The sequence below is a fragment of the Cucumis sativus genome, chromosome 3, assembly GCF_000004075.3.
Source record: "Cucumis sativus cultivar 9930 chromosome 3, Cucumber_9930_V3, whole genome shotgun sequence".
NCBI classification, from domain to species: Eukaryota; Viridiplantae; Streptophyta; class Magnoliopsida; order Cucurbitales; family Cucurbitaceae; genus Cucumis; species Cucumis sativus.
Genome location: NC_026657.2, coordinates 23,305,590 through 23,322,328, shown reverse-complemented (window position 1 = coordinate 23,322,328; position 16,739 = coordinate 23,305,590). Strand labels below are relative to the sequence as shown.

The 16,739-nt window shown below is 32.0% G+C and overlaps 2 protein-coding genes across 2 annotated transcripts; one reads left to right on the top strand and one right to left on the bottom strand.

Moving 5' to 3' along the window:
• The first annotated feature begins 1,765 nt into the window (after positions 1-1,765).
• On the top strand, positions 1,766-6,467 carry LOC101219831. Its single transcript, XM_011653249.2, has 2 exons — positions 1,766-2,031; positions 6,130-6,467. The coding sequence occupies exons 1-2, from the start codon at positions 1,892-1,894 to the stop codon at positions 6,203-6,205; spliced, it is 216 nt and encodes a 71-aa protein (XP_011651551.1). The 5' UTR covers positions 1,766-1,891; the 3' UTR covers positions 6,206-6,467.
• A 2,762-nt stretch (positions 6,468-9,229) lies between these two features.
• On the bottom strand, positions 9,230-11,230 carry LOC101219589 (squamosa promoter-binding-like protein 13A). Its single transcript, XM_004147965.3, has 3 exons — positions 10,508-11,230; positions 10,269-10,405; positions 9,230-10,114 (listed from the first exon to the last, which is right to left on the bottom strand). Exons 1-3 carry the CDS (start codon positions 10,822-10,824, stop codon positions 9,534-9,536), a joined length of 1,035 nt encoding a protein of 344 aa, XP_004148013.1. The 5' UTR covers positions 10,825-11,230; the 3' UTR covers positions 9,230-9,533.
• Positions 11,231-16,739: the final 5,509 nt, after the last annotated feature.

The window sequence follows — 16,739 nt, the reverse complement described above, 5'->3', positions numbered from 1 at the left end:
GTTACTTCTAGTCTTTAAATATCAGTGCTCATCTAATGAAAAATCTATTTATGGTCCAACCATTAAATAGAAACTCCTCTCGTGTCATAGAGAGGGTAGGACTCTCTCCTAAAGACACCATTTAAGAGAACACTCATCTACTTACCTTAAAGTTGGGAAGGAGTGAATACCATCTTGTGAGATTATGTTTCCAGCTCACTCGTTCACATCAAATGACAATCTCTCACGATTATGAGTTCATAATACACTCACTTGCAATCATGGGCTTAGACGTTGATCTAATCTTATTATTGAATCAAATAAAGTAAAGGAAGTTGAATCATGCTTATAAATTAAAAAGTGATTTTTTATTCAAGATTTTTCACAAGATCAAATTACTTGATCTTGGAAGAATTTTGAATCAAAATTCAAGAAAAGAGATAAAATTTCATGGGAATTAGTTTATTTTTTGTAATTTTAACTAAACCTTAAATTGTTCTTTAAGGAAGATTACAAGATCATTCATAATATTGCAACCAATAAATTAAATGAGAATTAATTTGTGCACTAAAAAATAATGCATTTAATTTCCAAGAATTGACTTAAACAATTGAAATTCATGAGGCATAAAACAATTTCAAGAATGGATGAGATACAATAAAAAATCAAGAGAATTTTTGTGTAGATACAAGTAATTCAATTAATCTTGCACTAATTGATATACTTAGGTAAATTGCTTACAAAAATTGAATAAAAAACTGAAAGATCAAGAATCAAAATTACAAGAACTAATGAAATTGAATCAAACATCTAAATTCTTGATTGAAAAGATTGATAATTCCAACAAAAATTACATAAAGATTAGAGAAGAATCAAACTCTAATTACAATAAAAAATCAAACAAAGAAAATTCTCAATGTTTAGAATTACCTAAGCCCACTTTACCTCAAAAAAATTAGCCTTGCATCTTCAAGAATTATGAAAAATTTGTTGACGGAGAAAAAATTTGTTGAGGCTAAGGAATTTGGAAATTTGAAGAAATGTGAAAGTAATTTTGGAGGAAATAGTGAATTGAATGAGTAATTATGAATTATTAGGGGTATTTATTGGGAAAAAATGGAGGATTTATGAAAGGCATTTTTGCAATTATTTGAATATTCTTCTCTTACGTTTTATTAGATAAAAGAAAAGAAGGAGATTGAGAGAGGGGACAGCCGACAAGAGACAAACACGTTGAGAAAAGAATTGAAAAAGAAGTTTATTATGTTCCAATTTGTTTCCTTCAAATGTTGTGGCGAATTCTTGGATGAACTAAAGAAGAAGTTGGTGATTCTTATCGAATATCATCATTGCGTTGTTCAATATGAGAAAGTTTGAGAGGTTTTGATCCAAAGAAATTTCGTAAAGTTTCATGATTTCTTGCCAAAGTTGATTGAACTATGTCTCTCTTCCGTGTTTTTGAAAATTGAATCAAAATTCTGCAAAATTGCCAATAAGAAGAACAATAAGAGAAATATGAACAGGTGAAGCTTTCTATTAATGATAAATTTTTTAATCTTTATATCTTGTATGTTTTGTTATTTTAACGATCTAAAATTATTTTTGTTATTTTTGGAAACTAAAACTTATAATTTGCCATTCTTGCCGATAACATTTCATTTTATCTAACGGTGAGCCGCGATATTAAACAAAGAACTCTGGGCTTTTCTAGAGTTGGGGCTTGTGATGGGCCCAAATTGCTTTAAATGAATAATCACAAATCCCTAAAAGCCCATTAGGCCATCGTCTTCTTTAATCAGCTAAACGGGAACAACGATTGAAGCAGGTCAGCATATGCATTCGGAACACCAGTAACCAACCGGCGTCCACAAGCTCGAATTGTACTCAACTTAAGGCTGAAGGATTCAAATTCATGGCTTTAACCAATTTTATCTTGACGGTGGCCGGCGTTAGCGCCGTGGTTCTTCTTTTGAGGAGCGATGTGAAGCAATCGGCTTCAATCTTCAGGCGCAACGTCAAGCACATTCGCAAGTGGCTTGAAGAGGAATCCAAGTAATTTTCTATTTATTCTTAATACACTTGGTTGTTTTTTTCGTATTTTTTTCTTTTAACATTCCTGCATAATACTGGTATTGGAACTGAATTTGTAGACCGCAGCAATTGATTATGGTTGGAATCGATTACGTGCCTTAGGAATCTAATGCGCAGGCCATCGGACGATTCATGTCCGGATTTGTATAATTTCTTAGTTTGGGGTTGCAATTCCGTTATATTGCTGGGTGTATTGTTAACCAAAAGAAAACCTGGTTTGAATTCATTTTGGGTACAGCCATGTGGATGTTTGAGTAAATCTGAACTTTCTGGGATTAATGTGGAAAGTGAGAGAATCACTATGATGGACGATTGTTTTGGTTGTTCAGCGAGTGGCCAATAAAGTATTGGGGGCACGCTTTAGTGGAAATGTCATTTGGAGAGCCATAAAGATATTGGGAAAATTAGAGACCAACTTCGATTCACGTGAGGAGTTGGAAATGTTTATAATTAGAAATGAAGTTCTCCTGGGTTAAGGTTATTTCTAGACGTCGCGGATTTGTAGCTTTAAATTACTAGAGGAAAAGTTGGTGTTGGATGGGTGAGGCTACAAAGGTGAAGAGAGATGGTTGCTAGTAGAAACATCTTCACGTTTAGACTTATGGGCTAACTATTTTTAGTGGGAAATGATTCCAGGATTTCTTCTTGTGACAATAGATGAGAAAGAATCAGCTGCTGATGTGTAGATTTTGGAGTTTTTAAAATGTAGCAGCTCTGGCAGATGAATACCTTTACTGTAAAGGGTTTTTGCATGAGAAGTAAATTCCTCGAAAATTTCTGTGAGATGATATTTCTTAAAAGAAGCAAGCAAATATGATGGAGTTGCTAGAAAAGAGCTAGGAACAAGGAGGGTATATATGTATGACTCTTGAATCATCTGAATGTTCCTCAACTAGTCACGTTTCAGAAATTGACCAAGAAAGAGGAGGTTTTCAAGAGGAATCCATTAAGGTTGGGATTGGTATGGAATGGAAAGATCCCACAAAAAGTTAAAGTTTTACTTCATCGATTTTGTGGTTTTGAAGCCGTGAACACCTCCATCATTTTGGAATTACAGAAAACGTGTCTTGATAAATGGGGCATTTCCTTTTTCCAACTGGTGTGCACTTTGTAAAGCTAATGAAGAGAACCAACGACATGTTTTGTTTCACTCTGACTTTAGCTCCACTCCTTGGTTATGGAGTATAAATTAGGGATTTACAGATATACACCAGGTGTATCTTAATTTGATAAAGGTCTCGGAGTAGATGTTGTGGGTACTTAATTTAAGGACGCACACGAGTATTGCTCTCCCCAACTTAATTATATTGATGCTGTGGTAGACTGGTAGTTATAGTTGGAAAGTTAATATCATGTTTTGATAATAAGGAGAGCAATAGGGTGATCCTCGGTCTCTGTTCTTTTTCTTACTTGTCATGGATGTTGTAAGTTGACTTATTTTAAAGGGGGTGGAAGGAAACATTATTGAGCCTTTTAGGTTTGGTTTGTATGAGGTGGCCTTGTCACATCTTCAGTTTGTTGATGATATGATGTTGTTCTGCTCGAGCAACGAGGATTCCTTCTTGATCCTTAATCATATGGTGAGGTTCTTTGAGGTCATATCCATTCTTAAAACTAATGGAAGTGCCAAATTTTGGGGATTAACAACGATCAAGTTAAGCTCAGGAGATGGGCAGATGTGTTCTGTTATGACGTTTGTTTTTTCCTTCTTCCTTCTCTCCTTTGTAACTATTAGTAAGCACGGACTGTGTAGAGTTGCTTCCTACATGAGTTTGATGTTTGGGTTGCTGGGCAAAGGGCGTATGTGCAATGATTGAGGAACCATAGAGTGTTCAGAGGTAGGGATAGGGACCCTTGTGAGGTTTTGTCCTTAGTTAGGTTTCATTTGTCCCTTTGGACTTTGATTCGGAAGCTTTTTTGTAATTATTCTCTTAGTGACATTTTACTTAGTTGGAACCCCTTTGTTTAGTAGGAGTGTTTTTTTGGTGGGCTTATTTTTTGTATGTTCTTGTATTCTTTCATGTTTTTTTTAATGAAAGTTTTTTTTATAAACATGAATAAATAAATAAGGAGTGGATTAGGAAGATTGGGAGAGTATAAGCATTTCATGAATAAAAGTAAAGCTCTGGGTCATGATAAGAGGTGGAGATATAAATGTTTCTTTGAAGGGAGGGTTGATAGTCAACTTGTTCAGTAGGGGGATTTAAAGGGCATGGCCAAAGTCACGGATAGTTAGTATTGAAAAAGAAAGAAGAAGAGAGCACATGGTATACAGGGAGAAAAAACCATGATAGAAGTCTTTCTTATTATTTTCTAATAATTAAAAGAGTACAAGAGGGAAGAATAAATATGGGCCATAATAAGCCCTAACAAAAATGGAAATAGTACAATAAATTACACAAATAATCTTGGGGATTTGCAAACACTCCACTAGCCCCTAATTTCCAACCGTTATAAATGAAATGAACATGTATTTCTAAATAAGAAAATATTTCCCTTGGTAAGAAGTTGTTTAAGTGGAGATTACAAAAGATAGAGAATATGGGGTGTGAGTGTTGGCAAGAACGCTAAGGAAGGAAGAAAGTAAAGATATGGTTGAAAAATGAAGGTTACAGTTCCTTAATTTTGTGGCACCTTTTTGCATTTCAAAGATTTTCTTGCCGTCGTTTCCATGAGAAACTCCTTCTAAACTAAACCAGTCGTAGTTTTGGAGTAGGCTTGCTGTGAAAAGAGATGAGCTAGAGAGTCTAATTTATACCTTCCGGATGTTATTGTTTTATACCTTCCCTCTAATGTTATTGTTTTATACCTTGATTGATTGATTGACTGGACTGGTCTATCATCCCTCTAATGTTATTGTTTTATACCTTCCGGATCAGCCTTATGCATCAACCAGTTTTTTTGCTCAATCAAGGATTATTCTTCTTTGTTCTTGGCTGCTGCCTTTGTTTTATGTTTTGTTTTTGGACAGATTATGTATCTTTAGTTTTGGCCTTGTATTTGTGGCTCTTTGCAATTTGTTTTGTTCTTGTATTGGGAATAGGATCCTAGTTTAAGGGTTTTATTTTCCCTTCTTGGATGTGATGAGGGTGCTATGGGGTGTAAACCAGGTTGAGATGATCGAGTGCTCCTACTGATCCTCCATTTTTTGCTCTTTGTATAAACCTCATGTACATTGAGCTCTGTCTCTCTATTTTTCTATATATTAGTGATAGTGATACTCGTATCCTTTTCAAAAAAATTCTCCCCTTTATAGTTCAGGTACTTTTCTTGAATCTTGATCAAGTGTACAAGGGGATGCCAAATTGGTTCATGGAATATGCTTTTGGTGTAAACTAATTTGTTATGTTGCCCAATTTATTTTGTCACATAGGTCCGTACAAAGTAAAGGACGTGAGAATAAAGTAATAATGAAACTCCAAAACCAAAGCCTAACGGGAAATGTATTTTTTACTGCATCAGTTTATTGGTTTTCTTTTATGAAAATTACAGGCTACCTAGACTTTCAAGAGTCTTGGAATCCTCCTCCTCGTAGTGCTCATTCTAGTTGCTTCCATCTAATTAGTTGGCCGCCCTCGGTTCTCTCAGATGTCCTTTCTATTGTCTGTGTCATTATAAAATGTCCTGATAGTCCCTACCATACTCGAAACTAACGTTCACTTAAAAGTTCTTCCTCTGCCTTCTTTCTTTAGAATACGGACTGGGAAATCTGTTTCCTATTAGCATACTTCTCGTGCCTCTAGCATCTCATATTTATTTCCTTATTTTAATTAATTAATTAAATTATTTTATGGTATTAGATCCAGCAACAGAATATTAGCAAGTTTAATTCTGTGTAGTTATGTTTGGCCAGAAAATTTTTAAAACTCATTCGAATTGATGAGTTAAAAATATGACAGATATAAATAAAAAAGTAGTAGGAGAAGAAAAGATATTAAGCTTATGGCGATTTTCATAGAAAAATAAATGCATTTTGGCATGTGAATGCAACAGGCTGGTGCACCTTGTATAGGCCATACTTTTTATAATGTGCATACGATTGTGGTGTTGTTCTTTCAGGGCTGTGGAGAACACAACCAAGGAGCTGGAGTCCAAGACTTCTCAGAAAGATATTCCCAAGGATGACAAGCACTAATGTCAATATTGGTTATTTAGCAATGTAAATCTTTTATTAAGTCAATCTCTCCCCACTCACCCAAGTTTTGTTGTCCATTTCACAACACAAAAAAGTCTCTTTACTTTTTACTGTTCCTTTCCATCCCAGTTTAGTATCTGATCCCTTTGACCAAGATGAAAAATAATGACCACTTTTGGTTACATAGAAACCCTAGTTTGTTAAACAAGATATCTTTAAATCCTTATATTTTTAATGGAAGAGTATTGTTTTATATGATTGAGTTAAATGGCTTGGCTGATACATACTAATATATATTGTCCTTCTGTCATTCTTGACTTGTAAGACAGCCCAAGATCTGCAGTGAAAGGAGGGTGATCTGTTCTCATTTACACGCCTGATTGTGGTAAGTTATTGAACCTAATTTATTCAATGGAATGACCCATAATAATCAGAGGTGTTGGCACTGCCCCCAGTGCAAAGGATAATTGCTGTCTGACTTTATAGCATTACATTGACTACATTTTTTATTATTATAATTATGTCTGCCTTGTTGAGATAGACAGACAAGGAAATTGTTTCCTGTCAAAATTAGTGTTTTAGAAATTATGCAACTTCCCCTGTTCAATTCCATATTTAGTATCATTATGTCAAAACTAGAGACCAGCCTTAGCCATCTAATACAATCCAATCCTGTTTGTTACAAAGATTAGTGGTGTTTCATTTCATAGAATAAAAGTAAAAAGTAGATATGATTTTTGATATTTGAGATTTTATAAATGATTCTCTTTGATCCTGCTATAAATTCAGTCTCTATCTATAGAACAAGAACTGATGGGGAATGTTGAGTGGATATTTATTTATTGGCTAGGGAGTGTTACCCTATGTGGTTTATTTTAGTGCCACGATTGGATTTAATAGAAATATTTGTTTGTTTTTTATTATTTATTGTAGGAGATTAGGGTAGGGACCCATATTTCATTTTCCATACTCTTATCTCAGCTCACTCTTTCCTTTTCTCCATTAAGAGAGATTTTCTTTTGTTTTTTTGAATAAATACTTCAAACCTACCCAATGGCCCCACCAAATTCCTCTTGTTGTCATCTCTCAAATAATGACTCCCTCAATTTGGCATATGCTTCTCTTGCATTTCAAGCTTTCTGTATTTTCAAGTTTTTTACTCTATTTTTGTTTAAGTGTTTGTTTCTATTATTTTCCCTAAACCTAGCACAATTTTTTTTCCAAAAAAAAAAAAGGATTGAATTTATAGATGTCTTGACATTTTTAAATAGCTATATTTCTTTTTTAGAAAAAAATTATAAGGATATCTTAGAGTATTTATGTCTCCCTAGGTTTATGTAGTTTTCAAAATAGGAATGTCTTGAGATAATGTATTATTTCGATGATTTTATACAACATTTTATTGTCTTTCATTTAATAATTTAATTTTTTATTGCTTTCAATTCCACTTCTAATAGTTTTACATTTTTTTTTTCTTTTTGGAAAACGAGTCGGCTTATATTGTTTTGAAATTTTTATAGTATGAAATGATATTAAATATCAATTTAGATTTAGATTTGATTTGAAATACTTAAAACTTATTTTAAAATAAGACTGTTAAATTTCTAAATATTTCTTGTGGAAAAAGTAAAATAAATTGAAGATTTCACTTTGGATTTGATTAATTTCCGTAAATATAACATATAACACATACCAAAATATTTACTATGCATAATAAAATAAAAAAATTCATAAAATTAATTATTTTCAAAAAATATTTCAGGTTTGTCATTCTTTTTTGTTTATTTATTTCTTCTCTTCTCCTTTCATTTTCCTATTCCATTTCCATTGTGTCTATATATTCTATTGAAATGATCTTTGTTTTTAATCAATAAAAGATCTTGTACTTTTCTATTAGTGTTATTTAGTTTAAGGTTGTGTACTAAATACAAAAGATCTTTAAAAAAATTGTTTAAATTTAATCAAACCTAAACGATCATGTGGCCAAATGTAAATGATTGTGTACCAAATAATCGTGTATTTTTTGTATTTTTTATTGTAAATTTGTGAGTCTTTTGCGTTTGCAGAATTGTTGTATACAAATATTTGGTTGGTTAAACTTTTGACAAAAATCCTTTTGATTTTAACTGAAAATAAATTTGTCTCACACAATTAAAAAAGAGCTTATTCATAGGTAAATGAGAGACAACTGCATATAAAATAAATGCAATATAGATATCTCGAAAATTCCTGTTTGAAAAATCCAAATATCCATTTCACTAAGCTACCAAGGGACAACAAACTAAAGGTACACTCAGCTTTCTTTGGAATAACATCTATCTCAACAAAAAAGGTTAAGTCACTTTTTTCTCACATACACTATGAGAAAAGGTTACGACAGCAAGCAGCCTCCAGGACAAGGCTACCACTATCAACCATCCACTGCGATTATTCTTATCGATCAATTAATTGCCCATCTTGTTGCTATTTGGACTTGCTCTACTGAGGGACAACAAAGGGTAGTAGTAGTAGTAGTAGTAGTACTATTCCGGCCAAAAACAAGGGACCTAGTTCTCATCTTAAGAGTATTCAAGAATTAAATTGAAATGATGACTAACAATGAAATAAAGGGACCAAAACAACCATCTTCTGAAAGTCGTAGGTACTGAAATTTATGTTTCATTAGTACCATACACTGATCAAAACAAATGAAGGGACAAAATATATATCTTTAAAGTCAAAGTAGGATTCAAATATTAATTTTTAAATACCTACTATAAATGGGAAATGTTGGTTCAGTATGTGCTGCTTACCAAGCTAACTTCTCATAAGAGGAAGAAGGGGATAACTAATCGGCAGTTCTTTATGCAGGACTTGATAACTAAGTCAGTAGAATGATGAAATGATTTGAAAACATCAATATTTAAAATGATACTACCAAGTAAAACCATTTAACGAAATCCCATAGACTCAACTAGCTTAAAGATGACATTCATCACAAAGTATAAAAATCCAGCATCAAGACTCAAAATGATCAAGGATGTGTAAGAACACAGAGACTTGAAGAAAACATGATTCAAGAAGCAAGTCTAAAAGATGAACAGAACGATAATTCATCACTAGGATCCCTCACCGTAGGTGTTACAAAATGGCACGAAGATATTGTAACGTGCTCCCAATGAGGTGAATCCTAGTGTAAATGATAATGTCAAAGCAGTTACGGAAACTGAGAAAACAAACCAGCAAAATACATTTGCTGTCTACAATCACAAAACACAGAAGTTCAGATTCAAAAGCAAGTCTTGGACTAAAGCCATAAAAATAAAACAGACAAGTTTGTTGAAGCAAACTACTCCCAAGAAATGGGAAACTTATGGGGAGCCTCACTTTGGAACAAACCATCAGATTCTTCCTCCATTTCAAGACCCAACTGAGAAGAAACAGGCTTGTCCTTAGAGTCAAAGGAGCCAGAGAAGTCACTTAGACTACTGAAATGCAGCTCAGTCTCATGAGTTTGGACTGGAACACTCAGATGGGACTGAACCAAAGAGCTCAAGCCAGCATCCGAGTGAGCTTGCACTGTGCGTGATGACAGAAGATAGAGAGCACAACCCGAATCCTCGGGCGAAGTATCGGTGGTCACTGGTTTCTGGTTGTCCACCTCACTACCCTGAGAGATTACATTAGGAAGTTGCTGATTGAAAGACAGCTGAGAAGAAACTATTTGCTTGCTTTGTCTTTTGCCATTTTTATGCAGGAAAAATGGCAACTCTTTGTTATCTCCTCTTCCATAACTGAAGTAAGCAGAGGAATTTGATGGAACCATTGAAGATTTCTTTTCACCTTCAGTCCTAACAGGCCATAAACTCCTACCAATTTCCTCGGACACATGATGAATCTGTTGATCACTGAACTGCAGCACAATTGGACCTATGGATTTGAGAAGGATAACCCAATTTTACAAATCACAACAACAATCATGAATCATTTTTTGTTTCCTTTTTAGTTTCCCCCCTCCAAACAACCACATCCATCAATCAACACATTTCTATGGTATATTTCGAAACAAAAATCAGTTGCTAACCTTTACAATTTGACAGAAAATCACTTGAACTCATAAACAGTGATTCAGGCTGAGGCTTCCTCCGACGTCGATTATGGCCATCAAGCCGCTTCCTACAGCTCCTCTTCACCTCATCAAACTCACCAAGCGAATGGAATCTACAATACTTTTACTCAAGAACAATCAACAAACCATACATTTTGGGGCAAAATCCAAACAAAAGAAACAAAAATCCATCAATTATTTTTGGTTGTTTTTACCTGCTACACTGTTGACAGAATCGTTTCTCCTCTCCTCTAACCATCACAACAGGGGTTTTGGAGTGAGAATCGCATACCCTATGGCGTCGATGATAATCCTTGCAATTGGTGAGGTCAGTGTCACATCCATCGACCAAACACGTCTGGTTTTGGTTGGCATGGAGTAATCGAGTCCTTTTAGAGGATCCATGAGAGGAAGAACTTTCTTGACTGGAACCCTTGTTGGAGCCAATCGAGTCAGAGAAAGTGGAGGGAGGATTCTGTTTGTTTTCAGGAAAAATGGGTTCTCCAGAAAACTTTCCCCAACCCCAATCCATAAACAAGACTTGTTGGATTTCTGCCTGCTGCTTCTCTCCAATTGAACATACCCAAGTCTTCAAATGGGTCTTTTCGCTTTTTGAATTAAAAAAAGAAATAGAAAATAGAGAGTGAAGGGGATAGAGAATGGTTGGATGATATAAAAGAGACAGGAGGACACTGGTTGGGGTGTGTGTGTATGTATGTGGTAGTAGAACAGAAGTAGATGAAAGAAGTTTTGATGGAAAGCTTTGGGAGGAATATGAAATCCCAAAAGCAATTTAGTTAATTATACCCAAAATTTTCATTTCCCTAAACCCTTTTTTGATTAAGGAGTAAGATTGGATTAAAAAATATAAAGAAAAAAGCAAATGAATTTAGAGGTTTTGTAAGGGAGTTTTGTTTTCTCATTTCTTACTCCAAATTGAACAGAGAGAGGGAGAGAGAGAGTGGAGGGAGTGAATTAATAGTGGAAAGAAAGAGAAGTGAAGTTCCCATTTTGCCATAATATGACAAACAGAAACTTCCAAGAAAATGGGTTTAGAATTGGATTTAGAAAGCTACCATCTTTTACTATTCCCATCAATGCCCAAAGTTGGTTGCAATATCAATAATTACTTAGGAAGAGAAGAGAGAGAAATAGGGAGGAAGAAGACAGAAAAGAAAATTGGGTGATGGTCATCACAGCATTAACAATTTTTAAACCTAAAATTTATTTTAAGCAAAGAGAAGAATAGAAAGACAATATAAGACACTGAGATTAGTTGGTCTTCTCATCTATCTTTTGATGCTCTTTCCTTCCACTTTAGGAAATACTTTTTAAATAAATTCAAGTTTTTGTTTAAGCTTATTGCTCTTTACTTTCTTTTTTTTTTCTTTCTTTTTTGGTATTTAATTTCAATCTCCCTTTCTTATATATTTTTAAAAACCAAATTTGTAATAATTTTGTCCACTATAACCCAACTAAATATAGTCGAGGATTTAAATTGAAATTTATTTAACTTCATCATCTAAATTGTAAGTTTAGGTTATAATTGATACAATATTATTAATTTGTAGTTTTTATTGATACAAATCCACCCTACATATTCGTCTATAAATTGAAATTTGTCCATCTTCAAATTTAGTCATCCAACTTAATTCTTACCAAAATAATTATTTTAATAAAATAAATGAATATGTTTCCAAAGCATATAATAAAAAAAAAAACTATTTTTTTCCAAATAGAATTACCATAAATAGCATAAAAGATTAAATTTAAAATTTGTTAAAAGTAATTGAGCGTACTAAAATTAAACATAAAATTTAAGTTAAGAGTAATTGATATAAGTTGAAGCGAAATTTGGGGTATGATAGTTACAATACAGTTAGAAAAAGAAAAAAAAGAAAAAAAAAAGAAAGAAAGAATTTAGAGGGACTGAATGTAATAAAAAAAAGGTGTGAAAGTTGAAAGGGAGATTTAGATTAGAAAGAGAAAAGGAAGGGGACAGGATTTATTGGTGTTCAAATCAATACTAAAATACAAGAAGAATCAATCAATAATAGCAAAGCAAATAGCTTTAATGAAAGAAGAAGCAAAATAAATATGAAAATAAAGAGGCAGGCAAAGCATCTTATGTCTGTTCCAAGAATATCTGACATCTTTCTCTCTTCTCACCATTCAATTTTAAGATTTCATATTATAAACATTTCTATTAAATAATAATAACAACAACACTAATATTTGAATTCCAAAAACAAAAAAGAGAGAGTTGAAATTCTTAGATATCAAACACATTCTACTGCTCTATGTTTGAACAACTTTTCATTTTTGCAGTATACATTAAACCCAGAAGCATATATTTCCAATCATAATTCACATGTGTTCTTTTTACATTTGATGTCTTTGTTCTAAAGAAAATATTGGCATCTGATGCCAATAAAAGCTTCCTTAAACCTCTGAAAGTTTCTATTCTCTTGCTAGCTCTTCCATTATGGACTATTTGGACAACAAACTTTTCCTTTCTATTTTCTTTTAATGAAGATTTGTTACTTGTTTTCTTCTATCAACATTTGCTCTTTCTTTCTCTAACTTTGTGTAACACTTTCGTATGCTTTACACCTAACTATCATTAGGATTATAATTTGAGGACTATAAAAGTCCTATTACAATTATGTATATATTGATTGCTTCAACACATTAACACTTATTCAATACTTGTTATCATTTTACTGCAATTCAGATTGTGTTTGAGACTGATTTCGAGATTATTGGAGAATCTTTTAACTGTTTTTTAGAGTTTGGTAAGATTAATTATACATTAATTTAAAAGAAAATCACGTTTTCAATTAGTTTATTTTCGTAAAATCTTGCTAAATGTAACTTTTGAGATTTGACTCTCAAAGAATCTCATGCTTTTATAATTTGTGACTAACCCCATAAAATTCTTATTCCATCCAACTTTTTTTTTGTATAAGTTTCTACCCAAGAAGTACTTTATTATTTACTTTATATTTACGACTTATTTTTCGATAAGTATACTATTATCAATAACTACCTTTCGTAAAAATTCAAAACTAAATATGGTTTGAGAGAACAAAAAATCAAAATTAAACTAAATTCGGATGCTTTTTGAATACATATTAGATTGAGTTGAGTTGAAAATAGTTATCTATATTGATAATAATAGTTTTGTGTATGGGATTTAAAGTTAAGTTGCGAGTTAGCTTGAATTGTCTATACATAGAGTGCAACATAGAAACAATTATAGATTGGCCTAGTAATAAAAAGATCAATACTTAAAATTAAGAGGTCGTGAGTTTAATCCATGAATTAATTTTCTACGTCTTTTCTTAAGACCCAAACGCATTGTCAGGTGCATGTAAAGTTGAGTTATTGACGATAATTAACTTTAAAAATAGTTTGCATTTTTTTTTAATTTAAAATTTTGTCCAACCAACTACATGTATACTTTCCTACATGTTTAACACTAATCTTATTTGTAAACGTAATAAATAAAACTATATTTTACAATTTTATCAATATAGTTATAGCATTTTTTATGCAGAAAAAATACATATTATTCATCCTAATTAATAAGTTTATAACATACTTCAGTATGCACAGGTGTTGCCATGCATAAGTGGGCTATTAACATAGAAAGTTAATATATTCATTAAAATAGTTAGGCTAAGTTAGTCCTTCTAAGTACGTCTATAAGAGTGATTCGATTATTCTCAAACAATCTTTTATTGTCTATTCAATATTATAAACTAATAATTTCAATTTTATATTTTATTCTCAAACAAAGGTGGTCATGATCAAAGTATGTTGTTGGAGTGCATAACGAGAGTTATCGGTATAACCAACATAGTGAAGTCACTGAAAACATTAAAAATGGAGAACTGGGTTGAGTAGCGATAAGTTTATAAAAATAACCAACTCAATTCCATCGACCTTTAAAGTTGGGGTGGACCAAATATTGAATTGATAAACTTTGCTAACTCAACTAGCCAACTCATGTTGATAAGTCAAACGTAACATCTCAAAAAATTTATGATCACATTAGAATAAGAATCATATTCTTCTAGAAGTCAGTATCATATTCTTTTGGAAGTCAATTTCAAAAGTTCAGATTAACTCGATTGCTCACGCTAATGTAATTATAAAACACAAACACAATTTTCTTCAAGTTAATTTGTATTCAATTTCAAACGGTGAGAAGAACTAAAATTTCTTTTACTACCACTTTTAACACATGTGAAATCAATTTTAAACATAACTCAAATATTGGTTGGCAGTATATGTTTTAGCTAGTTAATATATAACTTTTGTCTCTTTCAACTTGATTTTGTTTAAAACTAACTCAAATATATCTAAATTAGTATTTTTATTCTTCTAAGTTTTATCATAACAACAAGAAAAATTGTTTTGTAATTATTCCTACAATCTCTTTTTAGTATTACATCCAACCCTATGATTAAACAATTAAGTTTTATAAACATGTAAAATTATGCATTGATGACTTTAAAATGGTTACCTCTCACATGGGATATTCACTTGTTTGAAATTTTAGGCCAAATTTTCTTTCTTAAAAAAATTTGATACGTTTATTATTCTTTTGAGTTCTAAGTGATTCAATTATACACAAGGTTTAGAGTAAAAATTGATAATTTCTCTCAAATCTAAGTATTATTTATGCATATTAAAATTGTTGGGATTTTATATGTGCTGCCCCAAAAATGACTTGCTCGATGAAAAATGTTGGCTGAGAATGCCCCGAGAAAAACATGATTCAAAAAATAAAGGGCACTCGATAGAAATACATCCGGAGAAAGAAGAAAGATAAAACTCAAATAAGGCACGCTCGATGAAGAATTCGGAGGAGAAAAAGCTGTGACTTTTCCTTTTGCTACTACAAGAATTCAGGACTCTCTCGACGCAGACACGCATCAGTATATAAATCAGAAGTGGAAAAATAAGTTGAGTAGGGATAAGCTTATAAAAATAACCAACTCAATTCCACAAACATTTAAAGATGGAGTGAACGAAACATTGAACTGATAAATTTTACCATCTCAGCTGACCAACTCATGTTGATAAGCCAAATGTAACATCCCTAAAAAGTTTAGGACCATATTAGATATTAGAATAAGTATCATATTCTTTTGGAAGTCAATCTCAAAGGTTAAGATTAACTCAATGTCTCGTAATTGTAAACATGATATTCTTCAAGTTAATTTGTATCCAATTTCAAACGTAAGAACTAAAATTTCTTTCCCACTATCACTTTTAACCCGTGTCAAATTAATTTTAAACATAACTTAAATATTTGTTGGGAGTATATGAAGTATATTCAAGTTGAAAATATAATATATAATTATTATAGCTTGGTTTGGTTTAAAACCAACTAAAAAATATCTAAATTAGTACTGGGTATTCACTTATTTGAAATCTACTATTATTTATACATATTGAAATTACTTTAAACAAATTTGTGATCTTCATAGCACAATAGCTATACACATATGTATTAGTTTATTCTAAAAAGAGAAAATTCGAGTGATTAATAAAGGAACAAGGAACAACATGATCATTAATATAGTAATGAAAAACGAATTGTAAATATAACAAACTTTAGATTAACTATCAAAGTTTATCGAGATAAAACAAAATTTTGACGAGAGAAGTCGGGAAAGAAACCGACTCTATAATTAAACCCAATGGAAATTTAAAAAGATAAAAGGAAAAAAGAGATAGAGAGGGTGAGAGTGAGAGGGGAGGGGGTTGTGTAAGAGAGTGGATTTATTATAATAAAGAGATATATGCTCATTCCCATGTTTGGGAAACAATTCCTTGAACATCAATTTTCTAAATCCATTTGAATTAATATAATATATAAATGCCCAAATCCCACTTCTTAATTTTCTTTTTAGAAACAAATACTAATTTTTATTCACAGATCATATATTTCTTAACTTAACACAATTATGATTTCTATACCTTTCCTTTCAATTTTTTTTAAATCACCACTAATTGCTAGCACAAAAACAATATAAAAATTCTTTAATATTTCACTATTTTTATTGAAAACTATGCTTACACAAAATTAAGAGATGTTTTTTTAAATTAGGTTCATATTTTAAACTAATAACTTTTGTAAATGTGGGAAAATGAGAGTAGAGTCCAATGGTTGGTGAAGATGTTGCACAAAGAGAAAGAAATCCTGAGCAAGCTACCTCGAGATTAATCGTCTAGACTAAAAGAAAAGAATCTTTAATTTGTGTTTAATCTCCAAACTTGTAATTGCATTTTCCATTCTTCTGTCTATACCATTTTTGTTATTCTATTGTATTGTATGTATTCTTTATATTGTAGAGTGGCCAAAGTCTCATATTCTTTTTTTTTTACATAACTGTATGTTTACTCCTGTTCAATCCACCGTTTCTTAACTTT

Bases quoted from the DNA above. Each gene is read 5' to 3' on its own strand.
- LOC101219831 (XM_011653249.2), top strand. From the start codon at position 1,892: ATGGCTTTAACCAATTTTATCTTGACGGTGGCCGGCGTTAGCGCCGTG. The intron at 2,032-6,129 runs GTAATTTTCTAT...TTGTTCTTTCAG, and splicing joins TGGCTTGAAGAGGAATCCAA to GGCTGTGGAGAACACAACCA.
- LOC101219589 (XM_004147965.3), bottom strand. From the start codon at position 10,824: ATGGATTGGGGTTGGGGAAAGTTTTCTGGAGAACCCATTTTTCCTGAA. The intron at 10,406-10,507 runs GTAAAAACAACC...AAAGTATTGTAG, and splicing joins TTCTGTCAACAGTGTAGCAG to ATTCCATTCGCTTGGTGAGT. The intron at 10,115-10,268 runs GTTAGCAACTGA...TCAAATCCATAG, and splicing joins TTTTCTGTCAAATTGTAAAG to GTCCAATTGTGCTGCAGTTC.